The 21,345-nt window shown below is 55.5% G+C and overlaps 1 protein-coding gene and 1 long non-coding RNA gene across 4 annotated transcripts in view; one reads left to right on the forward strand and one right to left on the reverse strand.

Annotated features, from left to right (window-relative positions):
• nsmce1 (NSE1 homolog, SMC5-SMC6 complex component) overlaps window positions 1–15,196 on the reverse strand; it is a 41,487-nt gene extending 26,291 nt beyond the window's left edge. The window contains exons 1-2 of one of the 3 annotated variants that reach the window (XM_070901466.1): window positions 14,847–15,196; window positions 2,096–2,230 (exon numbers count right to left, since the gene is read on the reverse strand). In XM_070901466.1, coding sequence (XP_070757567.1) covers window positions 2,096–2,213 — 118 coding nt within the window. In that variant the 5' untranslated portion in view covers window positions 2,214–2,230; window positions 14,847–15,196. The remainder of the gene's footprint in view (window positions 1–2,095; window positions 2,231–14,846) is intronic. The other 2 variants (XM_070901465.1, XM_070901464.1) reach the window with 2 other exon arrangements.
• Window positions 15,012–21,345, forward strand: part of LOC139281316 (uncharacterized) — a 17,415-nt gene continuing 11,081 nt past the window's right edge. Inside the window, exon 1 of the long non-coding RNA XR_011596862.1 lies at window positions 15,012–16,007. This is a non-coding gene — a long non-coding RNA (uncharacterized lncRNA). The remainder of the gene's footprint in view (window positions 16,008–21,345) is intronic.

Raw genomic sequence — 21,345 nt, forward strand, 5'->3', positions numbered from 1 at the left:
AACCCAGTCTGGGAACCCACATCCCTGGCTTAGGAAAGGGGATTTAAAAAAGAATCATCAACCCGGATTCTTGCCCCTGATAATTATCCAGGGACTGGTGCTGCAGTGTGAACAGGCAGTGCGTACCCAGTGTGTGTGGGGGGGGGGGGGGGGGGGGGGGGGGGGGGGGGTGAGTGAGGTGCCGTGTTGTGGGGAGTGATTGAAGCTTGGTGCAGCTGCCATGTTCTGTTATAATGAGCTCCAATTGTCGGGGCGGAGCGAGAAGGCATTTCCTGCTGCGGCTAGGTGAGCAGGCCAGGTTAGCAGTGCCTCGTCACATCTCTGCCCCGGGCCACAGACCATCCAGCAGGAACCTCACGACAGGCCCACTGATCCCACCAAAAGCAGATTGACAGCATTCAGCCGGTTGTTAGTGGGATCGCACTGTGCACATTTGCTACCCAACAATGGTCTCTGCTCTTACTGTAAATCCGTCACCAAGCTCATGGTCTACAGGGCTGTAGTGATACCCTCCCTCCTGTATGGCTGAGAGACATGGACCATGTACAGTCGATACCTCACATCGCTGGAGAAATACCACCATCGATGTCTTCACAAGATCCTGCAAATCCCCTAGGAGGACAGACGCACCAACATTAGCGTCCTCGATCAGGCCAACATCCCCAGCATCGAAGCACTGACCACACTCTACCAGCTCCGCTGGGCAGGGCCACATCGTCCGCATGCCGGACACGAGACTCCCAAAGCAAGCACTCTACTCGGAACTCCTACACGGCAAGCAAGATCCAGGTGGCCAGAGAAAACGTTTCAAGGACACCCTCAAAGCCTCCTTGATAAAATGCAACATCCCCAGCGATACCTGGGAGTCCTTGGCCAAAGACCACCCTAAGTGGAGCAAGTGTATCCAGGAGGGAGCTGAGCACCTCGAGTCTCGTCGCCGAGAGCATGCAGAAATCAATCGCAGGCAGAAGGAGCGTGCGGCAAACCAGACTCCCCACCCACCCTTTCCCTCAACCACTGTCTGTCCCACCTGTGACAGAGACTGTAATTCCCGTATTGGACTGTTCAGTCATAGAAACATAGAAAATAGGTGCAGGAGCGGCCCATTCGGCCCTTCGAGCCTGCACCACCATTCAATAAGATCATGGCTGATCATTCCCTCAGTACCCCTTTCCTGCTTTCTCTCCATACCCCTTGATCTCTTTAGCCGTAAGGGTCAGATCTAACTCCCTCTTGAATATATCCAATGAACTGGCCTCAACAACTCTCTGCAGCAGGTAATTCCACAGGTTAACAACTCTCTGAGTGAAGAAGTTTCTCCTCATCTCAGTCCTAAATGGCCTACCCCTTATCCTAAGACTGCGTCCCCTGGTTCTGGACTTCCCCAACATCGGGAACATTCTACCCGCATCTAACCTGACCCGTCCCGTCGGAATCTTGTGTGTTTCTATGAGATCCCCTCGCATCCTTCTAAACTCCAGTGTATAAAGGCCCCGTTGATCCAGTCTCTCCTCATATGTCAGTCCTGCCATCCCTGGAATCAGTTTGATGAACCTTCGCTGCACTCCCTCAATAGCAAGAATGTCCTTCCTCAGATTAGGAGACCAAAACTGAACACAATATTCCAGGTGAGGCCTCACCAAGGCCCTGTACAACTGCAGTAAGACCTCCCTGCTCCTGTACTCCAATCCCCTAGCTTGAAGGCCAACATACCATTTGCCTTCTTCACCGCCTGCTGTACCTACATGCCAACTTTCAATGACTGATGTACCATGACACCCAGGTCTCGTTGCACCTCCCCTTTTCCTAGTCACCTGAGAACTCACTTTTAGAGTGGAAGCAAGTCTTCCTCGATTCCGAGGGACTGCCTATGAGGACGATGAAGTGAAGCCCAGTCGGTTCGGAGATGTGGTCACTCTGTAAATGAAAGTCCGCCCCCCCTCCTATCTGGGAATTACAGGACACCAATCCCCAGCGATAACTTGCAGCACAGAAAGCTGCCGGCCCAGTGTTGGCACAGGCTCAGCCCAGACCAGCAGCTTTCGGACGTTACGGCCCCACAGAATAAATTCAAAGTAACAAGGAGCTGGCTGACCTTTGTGTGTTTCACAGCAATGCTTGTGCAACTTCCTCATCACCGAGCCTTCCAGAATTCCCTGGGACATCATCGTCTGCAGGAATCGGCGGTGGCTCTCGTTCAGTGCTGTTGCCATGGCAACACCTAAACGTCCTGGAGGAAAATTCCGACGTTACTGGGATCCGTGGCATCAGGGCAACAGTTCATACAACAGCAACACTTGAATTGTATACGATACAGCTCCGAATCGGCTCAGCTGTGGCTCAGTGGGTAGTACTCTCGCCTCGGAGTCACAAGGTTGTGGGTTCCTGATCCCTCGCCCCCACATCCATCTCTCCCCAGTCTCTCTCTCTCCCTCCTTCCCTCATCCATCTCTCCCCCAGTCTCTCTCTCCCTCCTTTCCTCATCCATCTCTCCCCCACATCCATCTCTCCCCCAGTCTCTCTCTCCCTCCTTTCCTCATCCATCTCTCCCCCAGTCTCTCTCTCCCTCCTTCCCTCATCCATCTCTCCCCCAGTCTCTCTCTCCCTCCTTTCCTCATCCATCTCTCCCCCAGTCTCTCTCTCCCACATCCATCTGTCCTCCAGTCTCTCTCTCTCTCTCTCTCCTTCCCTCATCAATCTCTCCCCCAGTCTCTCTCTCCCTCGCTCCCACATCCATCTCTCCCCCGCTCCCACATCCATTTCTCCCCCGCTCCCACATCCATCTCTCCCCCAGTCTCTCTCTCCCCCAGTCTCTCTCTCCCCCGCTCCCACATCCATCTCTCCCCCAGTCTCTCTCTCCCCCTCGCTCCCACATCCATCTCTCTCCCAGTCTCTCTCTCCCCCAGTCTCTCTCTCCCTCGCTCCCACATCCATCTCTCCCCCAGTCTCTCTCTCCCTCGCTCCCACATCCATCTCTCTCCCAGTCTCTCTCTCCCACATCCATCTCTCCCCCAGTCTCTCTCTCCCTCATCCATCTCTCCCCCAGTCTCTCTCTCCCTCCTTCCCTCATCCATCTCTCCCCTAGTCTCTCTCTCCCTCCTTCCCTCATCCATCTCTCTCCCCCAGTCTCCCACTCCAGGGACTTGAGCACAAAAATCCAGTATTGAGGGAGCGCTGTATTGTCAGGCGTGCCGTCTTTCGGATGAGACGTTAAACCGAGGCCCTGTCTGCTCTCGCGGGTGGATGTAAAAGATCCTAGAGCACTATTTTGAAGAAGAGCAGGGGAGTTCTATCCGGTGTCCTGGGGTCAATATTTATCCCTCAACCAACATCACTAAAACAGATTATCTGGTCATTATCACATTGCTGTGTGTGGGAGCTTGCTGTGCGCAAATTGGCTGCTGCGTTTCCTACATTCCGACAGCGACTGCACTTCAAAAAAAGTACTTCATTGGCTGTAAAGCACTTTGGGACGTCCTGAGGTTGTGAAAGGCGCTACAGAAACGCACGTCTCTCTATTTTCCTTCTGTATTAAATATGAAATGGTTAATAGACTGATTTAATGGACAACAATGTCATTTCTAAATCTGTTTAATTCACAAGAAAAATATATATATTTTTTTTTTGGAAATTCATAGCCAATCGTTCCAATTCTTTGTCAAATCACAAACGCCAGAGGTCACCTTGGGCCCATTCAAGGATCACTCTGCGCCAATGCTCTTAGCCAAAAGGCCTAGAGCCACTGCACCGTTCCTGGAAGTACTGCAATACCAGGTTCGTGCCATGGAGGTGGATGGGTCAGGTCCCCCACACACCTCCGTGGAGGTGGATGCGTCAAGCCACCCCACCCACCTCCAAGAAAATATACTTCAACTAAACTCATCTGGTGTGAGACACTTAATCCATCACCTCCAGTTGCTGCTCAGTGCTGCACACAGGTTACACAGCTGGCTCCAGGTAGCCCAGGTTTGGAAGGACGAGGATTGCGATTGGAGTACTCAGCACCTTCACTCAACAAATTACACAAATTTCACACTTCACCGGAATTGTAGAGGCATCACCTTAATCACTTCTTAAACCAAGTATAATCGCTTATGCAATTATTATAATTACAATACAGAGAACACCCTCCATCGTGTTGTGTGACACTACCACCGTGCTAAATGGGATAGATTCAGAACAGATCTAGCAGCTCAAAACTGGGCATCCAAGAGGCGCTGTGGGCCATCAGCAGCAGCAGAATTGTATCCCACCACAATCTGTAACCTCATGGCCCGGCATATCCCTCGCTCTACCGTTACCATCAATCCAGGGGACCAACCGTGTTTCAATGAGGAGTGTAGAAGAGCACGCCAGGAGCAGTACCAGGCCTACTGAAAAATGAGGTGCCAACCTGGGGAAGCTGCAATACAGGACTACATGCATGCTAAACAGCAGGAGCAGCATGCTATAGACAGGGCTAAGCGATCACACAATCAACGGATCAGACCAAAGCTCCCAGAGAGTGGTGAACCTGTGGAATTCTCTACCACAGAAAGTTGTTGAGGCCAATTCACTAAATATATTCAAAAAGGAGTTAGATGTAGTCCTTACTACTAGGGGGATCAAGGGGTATGGCGAGAAAGCAGGAATGGGGTACTGAAGTTGCATGTTCAGCCATGAACTCATTGAATGGCCTACTCCTGCATCTATTTTCTATGTTTCTATGTCCTGCCATATCCAGTCGTGAATGGTGGTAGACCATTAAACAACTAACGGGAGGAGGAGGCTCCATGAATATCCCCATCCTCAATGATGGCGGAGCAAAAGACAGGGCTGAAATATTTACAACCACCTTCAGCCAGAAGTGCTGTGTGTATGATCCATCTCAGCCTCCTCCCGAGGTCCCTATCATCACAGAAGCCAGTCTTCAGCCAATTCGAATCACTTCACGTGATTCCTCCAGCCCCGTAACATTGCCTGTCTCCGCCCTTACCTCAGCTCATCTGCTGCTGAAGCCCTTGTTTACAAATCCCTCCAGTGCCTCGCCCCTCCCTATCTCTGTAATCTCCTCCAGCCCCACAACCTCCCCCGAGATGTCTGCACTCCTCTAATTCTGCCCTCTTAAGCATCCCTGATTATAATCGCTCCACCATCGGTGGCCGTGCCTTCTGTTACCTGGGCCCTGAACTCTGGAACTCCCTCCCTAAACCTCTCCCCCTCTCGTTCCTCCTTCAAGCCGCTCCTTAAAACCGACTTCTTTGACCCAGCTTTTGGTCACCTGCGCTAATTTCCCCTCATGCGGTTCGGTGTCAAATTTTTTCGTCTCATAATACTCCTGTGAAGTGTCTTGGGATGTTTCACTATGTTATAGGCGCTATATAAATACAAGTTGTTGTTGTTATCAAGAAACAGCTGAGCGCACTGGATACAGCAAAGGCTATGGGCCCCAAAAGTATCCCAGCTGTCGTGCTGAAGACTTGTGCTCCAGAACTAGCCGCATCTCTTTCCAAGCTGTTCCAGTGCAGCTACAACACTGGCATCTAGCCGACAATGTGGAGAACTGCCCGGGTATGTGCTGTCCACAAAAAGCAGGACAAATCCAATCCGGACAATTACCGCCCCATCAGTCTACTCTCATAAGAACAGAAGAAATAGGAGCAGGAGTCGGCCATCTGGCCCCTTGAGCCTGCTCCACCATTCAATAAGATCATGACTGATCTGATCATGGACACAGCTCCACTTCCCGGTCCGCTCCCCATAACCCTTTACTCCCTTATCGCTCAAAAATCTTTCTAACTCTGCCTTAAATATATTCAATGACCCAGCCTCCACAGCTCTCTGGGGCAGAGAATTCCACAGATTTACAACTCTGAGAAGAAATTCCTCCTCATCTCAGTTTTAAATGAGCCTTATTCTGAGATTATGTCCCCTAGTTTTAGTTTCCCCTATGAGTGGAAATATCCTCTCTGCATCCACCTTGTCAAGCCCCCTCATTATCTTATGTGTTTCGATAAGATCACCTCTCATTCTTCTGAACTCCAATGAGTATAGGCCCAACCTACTCAACCTCTCTTCATAAGTCAACCCTCTCATCTCCAAAATCAACCGAGTGAACCTTCTCTGAACAGCCTCCAATGCAAGTATATCCTTCCTTAAATACGGAGACCAAAACTGTACGCAGTACTCCAGGTGTGGCCTCACCAACACCCTGTACAGTTGGAGCAGGACTTCTCTGCTTTTAAACTCTATCCCCCTTGCAATAAAGGCCAACATTCCATTTGCCTTCCTGATCACTTGCTGTACCTGCATACTAACCTTTTGTGTTTCATACACAAGGACCCCCAGGTCCCTCTGTACTGCGGCACTTTGCAATTTTTCTCCATTTAAAATTATAATTTGCTTTTCTATTTTTTCTGCCAAAGTGGATAACCTCACATTTTCCCACATTATTCTCCATCTGCCAAATATTTGCCCACTCACTTAACCTGTCTATATCCCTTTGCAGATTTTCTGTGTCCTCCTCACAATTTGCTTTTCCTCCCATCTTTGTATCATCAGCAAACTTGGCTACATTACACTCAGTCCGTTCATCCAAGTCATTAATATAGATTGTAAATAGTTGAGGACCCAGCACTGATCCCTGTAGCACACCACTAGTTACTATTTGCCAACTAGAAAATGACCCATTTATTCCAACTCTGTTTTCTGTTAGATAGCCAATCCTCTATCCATGCTAATATATTACCCTCAAGCCTGTGAACTTTTATCTTGTGCAGTAACCTTTTATGTGGCACCTTGTCAAATGCCTTCTGGAAATCCAAATACACCACATCCACTGGTTCCCCCTTATCCACCCGATTCGTTACATCCTCGAAGAACTCCAGAAAATTTGTCAAACATGACTTCCCTTTCATAAAACCATGCTGACTCTGCTTGACTGAATTATGCTTTTCCAAATGTCCTGCTACTGCTTCCTTAATAATGGACTCCAGCATTTTCCCAACCACAGATGTCAGGCTAACTGGTCTATAGTTTCCTGCTTTCTGTCTGCCTCCTTTTTTTAAATAGGGGCGTTACATTTGCGGTTTTCTAATCCGCTGGGATTGCCCCAGAATCCAGGGAGTTTTGGTAAATTATAACCAATGCATCCACTATCTCTGCAGCCACTTCTTTTAAGACCCTAGGATGTAAGCCATCAGGTCCAGGGGACTTGTCCACCTTTCGTCCCATTATTTTACTACTTCTTTAGTGATAGTAATTGCATTAAGTTCCTCGCTCCCCATAGCCCCTTGATTATCCTCTATTGGGATGTTTTTAGTGTCTTCTACCGTGAAGACTGATACAAAATATTTGTTCAACATCTCTGCCATTTCCCCGTTTCCCATTATTAATTCCCCAGTCTCATCCTCTAGGGGACCAACATTTACTTTAGCCATTCTTTTCCTTTTTATGTACCCGTAGAAACTCTTACTGTCTGTTTTTATATTTCGTGCTAGTTTACTCTCATAATCTATCTTCCCTCTCTGTCGGACATTCTTTGCTCAATCATAACCAAAGAGATGGAAGATGTCATCAACAGTGCATCAAGCAGCACTTACTCAGTGACATCATCAAGGTCCAGGTCAGTGATTGGAACATGGGCAGGTGCAGCAGGAGTGGCGAGGTCGGGGCGAAGGAGCGGCGAGAGACTGTGGAGGGACGTGATCGGGGCCAGGGGCATCATGGGCAGCACGGGCCAGACCACACTGCGATGTGTGCGCGCACTCAGTCCGTGCAGCAGAGCAGGTCTCTAGTCGTCCTGGTTAACCCTTGCCACTGGATAAAGGCCTAGCTCTGTCAGGCCCGTGTGGTGGCTGGTGTGCACCAGCCACCACACGTTACAAAAATCCAGCACAGGCATCTTCCACCCTTCAGGATGTAGTTCAGGACCTGGAATATTAGGTCCTTCATTGAAACACCTGTGAACTTATCCGTGTTTGGTGTGGAAGCAAGTCATCCTCGATAAGAGGGACCACCTCGCCAATGCTCAGTGTGGGTACCGCCAGGACCACTTGGCTCCATACCTCATTACAGCCTTGGTCCAAAGTGACTGCCCTCGATATCAAGGCAGCATTTGACCGAATGTGGTATCAAGGAGCCCCAGTAAAACTGAAGTCAGTGGGAATCGGGGAAAACTCTCCACTGACTGGAGTCATACCCAGCACAAAGGAAGCTGATTGTGCTGGTTGGAGGTCAATCATCCCAGCCCCAGGACATCGCTGCAGGAGTTCCTCAGGGCAGTGTCCTAGGCCCAAACATCTTCAGCTGCTTCATCAATGACCTTCCCTCCACCATAAGGTCAGAAGTGGGGATGTTCGCTGATGACTGCACAGTGTTCAGTTCCATTCACAACTCCTCAGATAATGGAGCAGTCCGTGCCCACATCCAGCAAGACCTGGACAACATTCAGGCTTGGGCTGATAAGTGGCAAATAACATTCACACCACACAAGTGCCAGGCAATGACCATCTCCAACAAGTGAGAGTCTAACCACCTCCCTTGATATTCAACGGCATTACCATCACCGAATCCCCCACCATCAACATCCTGGGGGTCACCATTGACCAGAAACTTAACTGGACCAGCCACATAAATGCTGCGACAACAAGAGCGGGTCAGAGGCTGGGTATTCTGCGACGAGTGTCTCACCTCCTGACTCCCCAAAGCCTTTCCACCATCTACAAGGCACAAGTCAGGAGTGTGATGGAACACTCTCCACTTGCCTGGATGGTGCAGCTCCAACAACACAAGAAGCTCGACACCATCCAGGACAAAGCAGCCGCTTGATTGACACCCCATCCACCACCTTCAACACTCACTCCCTCCACCACCGGCGCCCCCTGGCTGCAGTGTGTACCATCTACAAGATGCACTGCGGCAACTCGCCAAGGCTTCTTCGGCAGCACCTCCCAAACCCACGACCTCTACCATAGAAGGCGCATGGGAACACCACCACCTCCACGTTCCCCTCCCAGTCACACACCATCCCGACTGGGAAATATATCGGCCGTTCCTTCATCGTCGCTGGGTCACAATCCTGGAACTCCCTCCCTAACAGCACTGTGGGAGCACCTTCACCACACGGACTGCAGCGGTTCAAGGTGGCGGCTCACCACCACCTTCTCAAGGGGCAGTTAGGGATGGGCAATAAATGCCGGCCTGGCCAACGACGCCCACATCCCAGGAACTAATAAAAAACGTAAAATGACAGCGGTGTTAGTTGAGCGCCAGGCAGTGTGTCGGAGTGTGACGGTACGGGGAGAGACGGTACGGGGAGTGACGGTACGGGGTACGGGGAGTGACGGTACGGGGAGTGACGGTACGGGGTACGGGGAGTGACGGTACGGGGAGTGACGGTACGGGGAGCGACGGTACGGGGAGTGACGGTACGGGGAGTGACGGTACGGGGAGTGACGGTACGGGGAGCGACGGTACGGGGTACGGGGAGTGACGGTACGGGGTACGGGGAGTGACGGTACGGGGAGAGACGGTACGGGGAGCGACGGTACGGGGAGTGACGGTACGGGGTACGGGGAGTGACGGTACGGGGAGTGACGGTACGGGGTACGGGGAGTGACGGTACGGGGAGTGACGGTACGGGGAGCGGGGAGCGACGGTACGGGGAGCGACGGTACGGGGAGTGACGGTACGGGGAGTGACGGTACGGGGAACGACGGTACGGGGAGTGACGGTACGGGGAGCGGGGAGTGACGGTACGGGGAGCGACGGTACGGGGTACGGGGAGTGACGGTACGGGGAGAGACGGTACGGGGAGCGACGGTACGGGGAGTGACGGTACGGGGTACGGGGAGTGACGGTACGGGGAGTGACGGTACGGGGTGCGGGGAGTGACGGTACGGGGAGTGACGGTACGGGGAGCGGGGAGCGACGGTACGGGGAGCGACGGTACGGGGAGCGACGGTACGGGGAGCGACGGTACGGGGAGCGACGGTACGGGGAGTGACGGTACGGGGAGTGACGGTACGGGGAGTGGGGAGTGACGGTACGGGGAGTGACGGTACGGGGAGTGACGGTACGGGGAGTGACGGTACGGGGAGTGACGGTACGGGGAGCGACGGTACGGGGAGCGACGGTACGGGGAGCGACGGTACGGGGAGCGACGGTACGGGGAGTGACGGTACGGGGAGTGACGGTACGGGGAGTGACGGTACGGGGAGCGACGGTACGGGGAGCGACGGTACGGGGAGTGACGGTACGGGGAGTGACGGTACGGGGAGTGACGGTACGGGGGGTGACGGTACGGGGAGAGACGGTACGGGGAGTGACGGTACGGGGAGTGACGGTACGGGGAGTGACGGTACGGGGAGTGACGGTACGGGGAGTGACGGTACGGGGAGTGACGGTACGGGGAGAGACGGTACGGGGAGTGACGGTACGGGGGGTGACGGTACGGGGAGCGACGGTACGGGGGTACGGGGAGCGACGGTACGGGGAGCGACGGTACGGGGAGCGGGGAGTGACGGTACGGGGAGCGACGGTACGGGGAGCGACGGTACGGGGAGCGACGGTACGGGGAGCGACGGTACGGGGAGCGACGGTACGGGGAGTGACGGTACGGGGAGCGACGGTACGGGGAGCGACGGTACGGGGAGTGACGGTACGGGGAGTGACGGTACGGGGAGCGACGGTACGGGGAGCGACGGTACGGGGAGCGACGGTACGGGGAGCGACGGTACGGGGAGCGGGGAGTGACGGTACGGGGAGCGGGGAGTGACGGTACGGGGAGTGACGGTACGGGGAGTGACGGTACGGGGAGCGACGGTACGGGGAGCGACGGTACGGGGAGTGACGGTACGGGGTACGGGGAGTGACGGTACGGGGAGCGACGGTACGGGGAGTGACGGTACGGGGTACGGGGAGCGACGGTACGGGGAGTGACGGTACGGGGAGTGACGGTACGGGGAGTGACGGTACGGGGAGTGACGGTACGGGGAGTGACGGTACGGGGAGTGACGGTACGGGGAGCGGGGAGCGACGGTACGGGGAGCAACGGTACGGGGAGCGACGGTACGGGGAGCGACGGTACGGGGAGCAACGGTACGGGGAGCGACGGTACGGGGAGCGGGGAGCGACGGTACGGGGAGCAACGGTACGGGGAGTGACGGTACGGGGAGCGGGGAGCGACGGTACGGGGAGCAACGGTACGGGGAGTGACGGTACGGGGAGCGACGGTACGGGGAGCAACGGTACGGGGAGCGACGGTACGGGGAGCGACGGTACGGGGTACGGGGAGCGACGGTACGGGGAGCGACGGTACGGGGTACGGGGAGCGACGGTACGGGGAGCGACGGTACGGGGAGTGACGGTACGGGGTACGGGGAGCGACGGTACGGGGAGTGACGGTACGGGGAGTGACGGTACGGGGAGCGACGGTACGGGGAGCGACGGTACGGGGAGTGACGGTACGGGGAGCGACGGTACGGGGTACGGGGAGCGACGGTACGGGGAGTGACGGTACGGGGAGTGACGGTACGGGGTACGGGGAGCGACGGTACGGGGAGCGACGGTACGGGGAGCGACGGTACGGGGAGCGACGGTACGGGGAGCGACGGTACGGGGAGTGACGGTACGGGGAGTGACGGTACGGGGTACGGGGAGCGACGGTACGGGGAGCGACGGTACGGGGTACGGGGAGCGGGGAGCGACGGTACGGGGAGTGACGGTACGGGATGCGACGGCACGGGGAGCGACGGTACGGGGAGTGACGGTACGGGGAGTGACGGTACGGGGAGTGACGGTACGGGGAGCGACGGTACGGGGAGCGACGGTACGGGGAGTGACGGTACGGGGAGCGACGGTACGGGGAGCGACGGTACGGGGAGTGACGGTACGGGATGCGACGGTACGGGGAGTGACGGTACGGGGAGCGACGGTACGGGGAGTGACGGTACGGGGAGCGACGGTACGGGGAGCGACGGTACGGGGAGTGACGGTACGGGATGCGACGGTACGGGGAGCGACGGCACGGGGAGCGACGGCACGGGGAGCGACGGTACGGGGAGCGACGGTACGGGGAGCGACGGTACGGGGTACGGGGAGCGACGGTACGGGGAGCGACGGTACGGGGAGCGACGGTACGGGGAGCGACGGTACGGGGAGCGACGGTACGGGGAGTGACGGTACGGGGAGTGACGGTACGGGGTACGGGGAGCGACGGTACGGGGAGCGACGGTACGGGGAGCGACGGTACGGGGAGTGACGGTACGGGGAGTGACGGTACGGGGAGCGACGGTACGGGGAGCGACGGTACGGGGAGTGACGGTACGGGGAGTGACGGTACGGGGAGCGACGGTACGGGGAGCGACGGTACGGGGAGTGACGGTACGGGGAGCGACGGTACGGGGAGTGACGGTACGGGGAGTGACGGTACGGGGAGCGACGGTACGGGGAGCGACGGTACGGGGAGCGACGGTACGGGGAGCGACGGTACGGGGAGTGACGGTACGGGGAGAGACGGTACGGGGAGTGACGGTACGGGGAGCGGGGAGTGACGGTACGGGGAGTGACGGTACGGGGAGTGACGGTACGGGGAGCGGGGAGTGACGGTACGGGGAGTGACGGTACGGGGAGTGACGGTACGGGGAGCGGGGAGTGACGGTACGGGGAGCGGGGAGTGACGGTACGGGGAGTGACGGTACGGGGAGTGACGGTACGGGGTACGGGGAGTGACGGTACGGGGAGCGACGGCACGGGGAGCGACGGTACGGGGAGCGACGGTACGGGGAGCGACGGTACGGGGAGCGACGGTACGGGGTACGGGGAGCGGGGAGCGACGGTACGGGGAGTGACGGTACGGGGAGCGACGGTACGGGGAGTGACGGTACGGGGAGCGACGGTACGGGGAGCGACGGCACGGGGAGCGACGGTACGGGGAGCGACGGTACGGGGAGCGACGGTACGGGGAGCGACGGTACGGGGAGTGACGGTACGGGGAGTGACGGTACGGGGTACGGGGAGCGACGGTACGGGGAGTGACGGTACGGGGAGTGACGGTACGGGGAGTGACGGTACGGGGTACGGGGAGTGACGGTACGGGGAGCGACGGTACGGGGAGCGACGGTACGGGGTACGGGGAGCGACGGTACGGGGAGTGACGGTACGGGGAGCGACGGTACGGGGAGCGACGGTACGGGGAGCGACGGTACGGGGAGCGACGGTACGGGGAGTGACGGTACGGGGAGCGACGGTACGGGGAGCGACGGTACGGGGAGCGACGGTACGGGGAGCGACGGTACGGGGAGTGACGGTACGGGGAGCGACGGTACGGGGAGCGACGGTACGGGGAGCGACGGTACGGGGAGCGACGGTACGGGGAGCGACGGCACGGGGAGCGACGGCACGGGGAGCGACGGTACGGGGAGCGACGGTACGGGGAGCGACGGTACGGGGAGCGACGGTACGGGGAGAGACGGTACGGGGAGCGGGGAGTGACGGTACGGGGAGTGACGGTACGGGGAGTGACGGTACGGGGAGCGACGGTACGGGGTACGGGGAGCGGGGAGTGACGGTACGGGGAGTGACGGTACGGGGAGTGACGGTACGGGGTACGGGGAGCGACGGTACGGGGAGCGCCGGTACGGGGAGCGACGGTACGGGGTACGGGGAGCGGGGAGCGACGGTACGGGGAGCGACGGTACGGGGAGCGACGGTACGGGGTACGGGGAGCGGGGAGCGACGGTACGGGGAGTGACGGTACGGGGAGTGACGGTACGGGGTACGGGGAGCGACGGTACGGGGAGCGACGGTACGGGGAGCGACGGTACGGGGTACGGGGAGCGGGGAGCGACGGTACGGGGAGTGACGGTACGGGGAGTGACGGTACGGGGAGCGGGGAGCGACGGTACGGGGAGCGACGGCACGGGGAGCGACGGTACGGGGAGCGACGGTACGGGGAGCGACGGTACGGGGAGCGACGGTACGGGGAGCGACGGTACGGGGAGCGACGGTACGGGGAGCGACGGTACGGGGAGTGACGGTACGGGGAGCGACGGTACGGGGAGTGACGGTACGGGGAGCGACGGTACGGGGAGCGACGGCACGGGGAGCGGGGAGTGACGGTACGGGGAGTGACGGTACGGGGAGTGACGGTACGGGGAGCGAGGGTACGGGGAGCGACGGTACGGGGAGTGACGGTACGGGGAGCGACGGTACGGGGAGTGACGGTACGGGGAGCGACGGTACGGGGAGTGACGGTACGGGGTACGGGGAGCGACGGTACGGGGAGTGACGGTACGGGGAGTGACGGTACGGGGAGAGACGGTACGGGGAGTGACGGTACGGGGAGTGACGGTACGGGGAGTGAGGGTTTGGGGGTACGGGGGGTGACGTTGGGGGGTACGGGGGGTGACGGTACGGGGGGTGACGTTGGGGGGTACGGGGAGTGAGCAGAAACCCCCGGGTGGGACCCCGCCCCATTTAACAGCAGGCAAAGCGCAAACACTAATGGCAAGGCCTTCATTTGTATAGCGCCTTTCACACCCTCGGGACGCGGAGCGCTGTACAGTCCGTCGGGAGTGTGGTCACCGGGGTGTATTGTGGGAACGGGGCAAGCAACCTGCGCACAGCAAGATCCCAGACACACCGGGGCAGGCCCTGAGCCCAGTGACTGACCCCCCGGGCCCCGGGAAACCCGGCTCCTCGCCCAACACAGCCCGGGGATCATCCACACCCCCCACACACACAGGGCCCGGGCTCAGGGCCTGCCCCGGGCCGCCCTCACCCCGGCCCCGGCCCCGGCCTCACCGTGTGTCCCAGGCCCCGGCCTCTCCCTCACCCACTCCCCGGGCCCTCTCTCCCGGCCTCACCGTGTATCCCCGGGCTCTCCCTGAGCCGCTGCCGGTCCCGAGCTCTCTCTCTCTCCGAGCGCCGCCTCTCGCGGTTTCCCGGGCAACCGTCCCTTAAAGGGGCACTCCCCGCACCTCTTAAAGGGGACGTGTGTCTGTGTGTGAGTGTCAGTGTGACTGAGTGTGTGTGTTAGTGTCAGTGTGTGTGTCAGTGTGAGTGTGTGAGTGTCAGTGTGAGTGTGTGTTAGTGTGTGTGTGAGTGTCAGTGTGAGTGTGTGAGTGTCAGTGTGAGTGTGTGTGAGTGTGTGAGTGTCAGTGTGAGTGTGAGTGTGTGTGTGTTAGTGTGAGTGTGTGTGTGAGTGTCAGTGTGTGTGTGTGAGTGTCAGTGTGAGTGTGTGTGAGTGAGTGTCAGTGTGTGTGTGTGAGTGTGTGTGTGAGTGTCAGTGTGTGTGTGTGAGTGTCAGTGTGAGTGTGAGTGTGTGTGTGTTAGTGTGTGTGTGAGTGTCAGTGTGAGTGTGTGAGTGTCAGTGTGAGTGTGTGTGAGTGAGTGTCAGTGTGTGTGTGTGAGTGTGTGTGTGAGTGTCAGTGTGTGTGTGTGAGTGTCAGTGTGAGTGTGTGTGTGTTAGTGTGTGTGTGAGTGTCAGTGTGAGTGTGTGTGTGTGAGTGTCAGTGTGTGTGTGTGAGTGTGTGTGTGAGTGTCAGTGTGTGTGTGTGAGTGTCAGTGTGAGTGTGTGTGTGTTAGTGTGTGTGTTAGTGTGTGTGTGAGTGTGAGTGTGAGTGTGTGTGAGTGTGTGTGTGTGAGTGTCAGTGTGAGTGTGTGTGTGTGAGTGTCAGTGTGAGTGTGTGTGTGTTAGTGTGTGTGTGAGTGTCAGTGTGAGTGTGTGTGAGTGTGTGTGTGTGAGTGTCAGTGTGAGTGTGTGTGTGTGTGAGTGTCAGTGTGAGTGTGTGTGAGTGTGTGTGTGTGAGTGTCAGTGTGAGTGTGTGAGTGTGTGTGTGTGTGAGTGTCAGTGTGAGTGTGTGAGTGTGTGTGTGTGTGAGAGGAAACACCAGCCGGAGCTCAGGGGTATAAGAGGAGGAGCCACTTCAAGATACAGCGCGAGCTGTTCCAAGAGGGTGACTGGGTGATGTCCCCAAAACCCAGGTCGCCGATTGTAGCGTGGCAGGAACTTCGGCGGGGCCCAGGTACAGCAGGGGTGCAGCAAGAGATCGTAGAGTGATGTGATCAGGTCCCAGGAGAGGCGAGGGCCCAGGGGCAGCACGGGCCCAGCCCACACTGCGATATGTGAGCACACTGGGTCCGTGCAGCAGAGCTGGTCTCCAGTCGTCCTGGGTAACCCTTGCCCCTGGACCAAGACCTCGCTCTGTCAAGCCCGTGTGGTGGCTGGTGTGCAACAGTCACCCCACGTTAAAACAATCCACCCACAGGCATCTTCCACCCGTCAGGATGTAGTTCGGGATCTGGAATATTAGGTCCTTCAGTGAAACATCTGTGAGCTCATCCCTTTTTGGCGTGGAAGCAAGTCATCCTCGATACGAGGGGCTCACTGAGAGGGGTGTGGGGAGGTTGGGGCAGATCCAGTTTTGCGTTCCAGGGGATGAATTTCCCAAACTGTTATTATAAATTGTCCGGGTTTTCTGCCCCAATTCCCCCTCTTGGATTCCTCCTGGACTAGAATCAGCAACCCAGGGCGTGCGTTCCTAGTTACCCCCCACCCCCAGCAATACTTCCTCTGCTGCCGATAACTTGACTGAAAAAAGCTTTCAGTAAAAAGCTTGCTCATTCTCAGACACCAAAGCAAATGTGGAACGAATGAACAATCGTTTTAACATACAAGAATGCGTCATCCATGGTGAAATAGTTGGCCAGATGTGCAAATGGCTCTTGGCTGAGGCATAAACCACAGCATGATAACATTATGATTTAATTTGTTAAGCTTCCTTTCATAGAATCATGGATTGGTTACAGCACAGAAGGAGGCCATTCGGCCCATCGAGCCCGTGCCGGCTCTCTGCAAGAGCACCTCGGCCAGTCCCCCTCCCCCGCCCTTTCCCTGGAGCCCTGCACATTTTCCCTTCAGGTATTTATCCAATTCCCTTGTGAAAGCCGCGATTGAGTCTGCCTCCACCACCCTCAGGCAGTGCATTCCAGATCCTAACCACTCGCTGCGTAAAAAGGTTCCCTCATGTCGCCTTTGGATATTCTGCCAATCGCCTTGTTTATGATTTGGGTTTTATTAGTTTTGCCCCTTACAAAACGGAGGCACCTTTGTTACATTACTTGGTTGATGACACTGGGGCAAGGGTTTCAATTGAAAGAGTAAAGGGCAGCCAATGTCTCTGGAACCGTACCCCACCATCAGACAGCGGCACCCCAACATACTCCTGTTCTGTCTCCCAAATCCACGTTGTAAATCATGTAGACGCCACTTGTCTAGGACACAGTTGTGGTGAAAATACTGCCCTGTTGTTCTGATCCTTTCCTCTCTTTCCCTCCCGCTCCAAAAATTAAGTTCAGCAAAAGAATTTCAATACTTTTCAATAGGAGTATCACTAAGACCCCCTATTTCCACCCGCGTAACATCGCCCGTCTCCGCCCCTGCCTCAGCTCATCTGCTGCTGAAGTCCTTGTTTACAAATCCCTCCATGGCCCTCGCCCCCTCCCTATCTCTGTAATCTCCTCCAGTCCCACAACCCCCCGAGATATCTGCACTCCTCCAATTCTGCCCTCCTGAGCATCCCTGATTATAAAATTCTGACGGGGTTAGACAGGTTAGATGCAGGAAGAATGTTCCCAATGTTGGGGAAGTCCAGAACCAGGGGTCACAGTCTAAGGATAAGGGGTAAGCCATTTAGGACCGAGATGCGGAGGAACTTCTTCACCCAGAGAGTGGTGAACCTGTGGAATTCTCTACCACAGAAAGTTGTTGAGGCCAATTCACTAAATATATTCAAAAAGGAGTTAGATGAGGTCCTTACTGCTAGGGGGATCAAGGGGTATGGCGAGAAAGCAGGAATGGGGTACTGAAGTTGAATGTTCAGCCATGAACTCATTGAATGGCGGTGCAGGCTAGAAGGGCCGAATGGCCTACTCCTGCACCTATTTTCTATGTTTCTATGTTTCTATAATCGCTCCACCATCGGTGGCCGTGCTTTCAGCTGCCTGGGCCCCAAGCTCTGGAACTCCCTCCCTAAACCTCTCCGCCTCTCTTTCCTCCTTTAAGACACGCCTTAAAACATCCTTCTTTGCCCCAGCTTTTGGTCAGCTCCCCTTGTGTCTGCAATAACTCAATCGGCTTAGCACCGTGAACTCAATCAGGTGTGACCTGACTCTACTTTATTAGCTCTCAAAGTGAGGATTAAACATGGAGGCTTTCTTTATATACAAGGGCTGCACGTGTGTGTCTGTGGCCCAATGACCTCTGATGGTCACTCCCCCTGGTGGCAGATAAACCCAGGCATGCATACATTACATCATTCCCCCCCAAGATCTTGGTATCAGTCCGATTTACAAATTGAGATGGTCCGGGGCTTTCCGCTCCCTAGTTGATCGTCTCAGTTCAATTCCAGATCTGGGTGAGCTCTCCGAGTCAGTCATGACTTGAGGCAGGGTAGCTGATCTAATGGGAGTGGCAGTGTCCATGTCGGGGATTGAAGGTCCAGATTCATTGACAACAGCAGGGTCTTCTGATGGCTGAATATGAATCAGTTGGTCATTGATGGGGTCTTCTTCAAGCTGTTCCGGTTCGTCTGTGTGCCACAATTTTGTCTGATCAATGTGCCTCCTGCATGTTTGCCCATTAGTGAGCCTGACAATAAGCATCCTGTTACCCTCCTTGTAACAGTGCCAGTGACCCACCTGGGGCCTTGACCATAATTTAGCACATACACAGGATCATTAATAGAGATGTCGCGTGACACGGCAGTGTGATCATGATACCACTGCTGATGTTGACGTCTGTTTTCGACGTGATCGTTAAGATCAGGGTGGACAAGCGAGAGCCTGGTCTTGAGACCTCTCTTCATCAACAGTTCAGCAGGGGGACCCCGGTAAGCATGTGGAGTCTCGTCCTGTAACTGAGCAGTATGCGTGACAAGCGGGTCTGCAAAGAACCGTGAGTTACACGTTTCAGGCTCTGCTGATGGTTTGGCCGGCCCACTCTACTTGACCATTGGACGCGGGTTTGAATGGTGCTGACCTTACGTGCTTCATACCATTGAGTCTCATAAACTCTTGAAACTCCAAACTCATGAAGCACGATCCGTTGTCGCTCACAACGATGTCGGGCAGACCATGAGTGGTGAACATGGCACGAAGGCTCTCAATGGTGGCTGTGGATGAGCTGGATGACACGATTACACATTCTATCCATTTGGAATACGCATCCACCACCAGCAAAAATATTTTGCCCAGGAAAGGACCCGCATAGTCGGTGTGGATCCTCGACCATGGTTTGGATGGCCACGACCACAGACTTAGCGGAGATTCCACTGGTGCATTGCTTAACTGCATGCAAGTGTTGCACTGATACACACATGACTCCAAATCAGAGTCAATGCCAGGCCACCAAACGTGAGACCTAACAATGGCCTTCATCATCACAATATCGAGATGGGTACTGTGTAAATCCCGCACAAATCTCTCCCCGCCTTTCTTGGGCATAACAACACGATTACCCCATAGCAAACAATCAGATTGAGTGGATAGTTCGTCTTTGCGACGGTTGTAAGATTTGGTCTCATCACACACTTCCCTGGGAATGGCCGACCAATCACCACTAAGGACACAACGTTTTACAACCGATAAGATCGGATCCTGGCTGGTCCAGGTCCTAACTAGTTGAGCAGTGACAGGCGACCCTTCACTCTCAAAGGCATCCATGACCAACAGTGGGTCTGCGGGCTGTGGCGTTTCCACCTCCGGCATGGGCAACGGTAAACGGCTCAATGCATCGGCACAATTCTCGGTGTCAGGTCTGTGGCGAATGACATAATCATTGGCAGATAATGTCAGCGCCCACCTCTGGATGCGGGACGACGCGTTGGTATTGTAATCTCTATGCTTTGAAAACAAAGATATGAGCGGCTTGTGATCGGTTTCAAGCTCGAAACGAAGCCCAAACAGATCCTGGTGCATCTCTTTAACCCCACATACGCAGGCTAAAGCTTCTTTCTCTACCATGCCGTGGGCTCTTTCCGCTTTAGATATGCTTCTCGATGTGTACACAATGGGTTGTAGTTTGCCCGACTCATTGGATTGTTGGAGCACGCAACCAACCCCATGTGATGAAGCGTCACAGGCCAATACTAAACTCTTGCACGGGTCATAATGTACCAGCAATTTGTTGGAACAAAGCAGATTTCTAGCCTTCTCGAAGGCTCTGCCTTGAGATACACCCCAAACCCAGTTGTCGCCTTTTCTGAGCAGCCTGTGCAGTGGCTCTAATAATGTGCTCAATTTAGATAAGAAATTACCGAAGTAGTTGAGAAGACCAAGGAATGAACGCAGCTCCATCACATTCTGGGGTCTGGGTGCATTTTTGATGGCCTCTGTTTTCGAGTCCGTAGGCCTGATGCCGTCTGCAGCAATCTTCCTTCCCAGGAATTCGACTTCCAGTGCCATAAAGACGCACTTTGAACGTTTCAGCCTGAGCCCCACTTTGTCCAGACGACGTGGAACCTCTTCCAGGTTGTGCAGGTGTTGGGCAGTGTCACGACCTGTGACCAGAATGTCGTTTTGGAACACCACGTTCTAGGGATGGACTTCAGTAAAAACTCTCCATGTTTCTCTGAAATATGGCTGCAGCCAAGTGAATTCCCAAAGGACACCTGTTGTAAGTGAACAGCCCTTTATGCGTATTGATGCAGGTAAGTTTCTTTGATGATTCGACAAGCTCCTGTGTCATATAGGCTGACATCAGATCCGATTTGGTGAACGACTTTCCCCCGGCTAGCGTTGCAAACAGGTCATCAGTCTTTGGTAACGGTGATTGATCCTGTTTCGAAACTCGGTTGATCGTAACCTTGTAGTCTCCACAAATCCTGACAGTGCCATCACTCTTTAGCACAGGAACAATGGGACTAGCCCATTCGTTAAATTCGACCGGTGAAATGAGCCCTTCACATTGGAGTCTGTCCAGCTCAATTTCGACTTTCTCCCTCATCATGTACGGGACCGCCCGGGCTTTGTAATGGACGGGTCTTGCATCCAAGTCCAGGTGGATCTGCACCTTGGTTCCCGTGAAGTTGCCCGGTTCAAACAGCGAGGGAACTTTGCTCAGCACTTGAGCACACGAAGCGTCATCCACCGATGACAAAGCTTTAATGTCTTTCCAGTTCCACTTTATTTTTTGAGCCAACTCCTGCCGAACAGCGTTGGACCATTGCCTGGAACAATCTGCAGCGATAGATCATGAACCGCCCCATCGTACCACACCTTGACTGCTGCACTGCCAATCACTGGTATGAGCTCTTTGGTGTAGGTACGCAATTTTGCATTTACTGGACTCAGCTTGGGTTTCAC

This window comes from Pristiophorus japonicus, chromosome 15 (genome assembly GCF_044704955.1).
Source record: "Pristiophorus japonicus isolate sPriJap1 chromosome 15, sPriJap1.hap1, whole genome shotgun sequence".
Classification (NCBI taxonomy): domain Eukaryota; kingdom Metazoa; phylum Chordata; class Chondrichthyes; family Pristiophoridae; genus Pristiophorus; species Pristiophorus japonicus.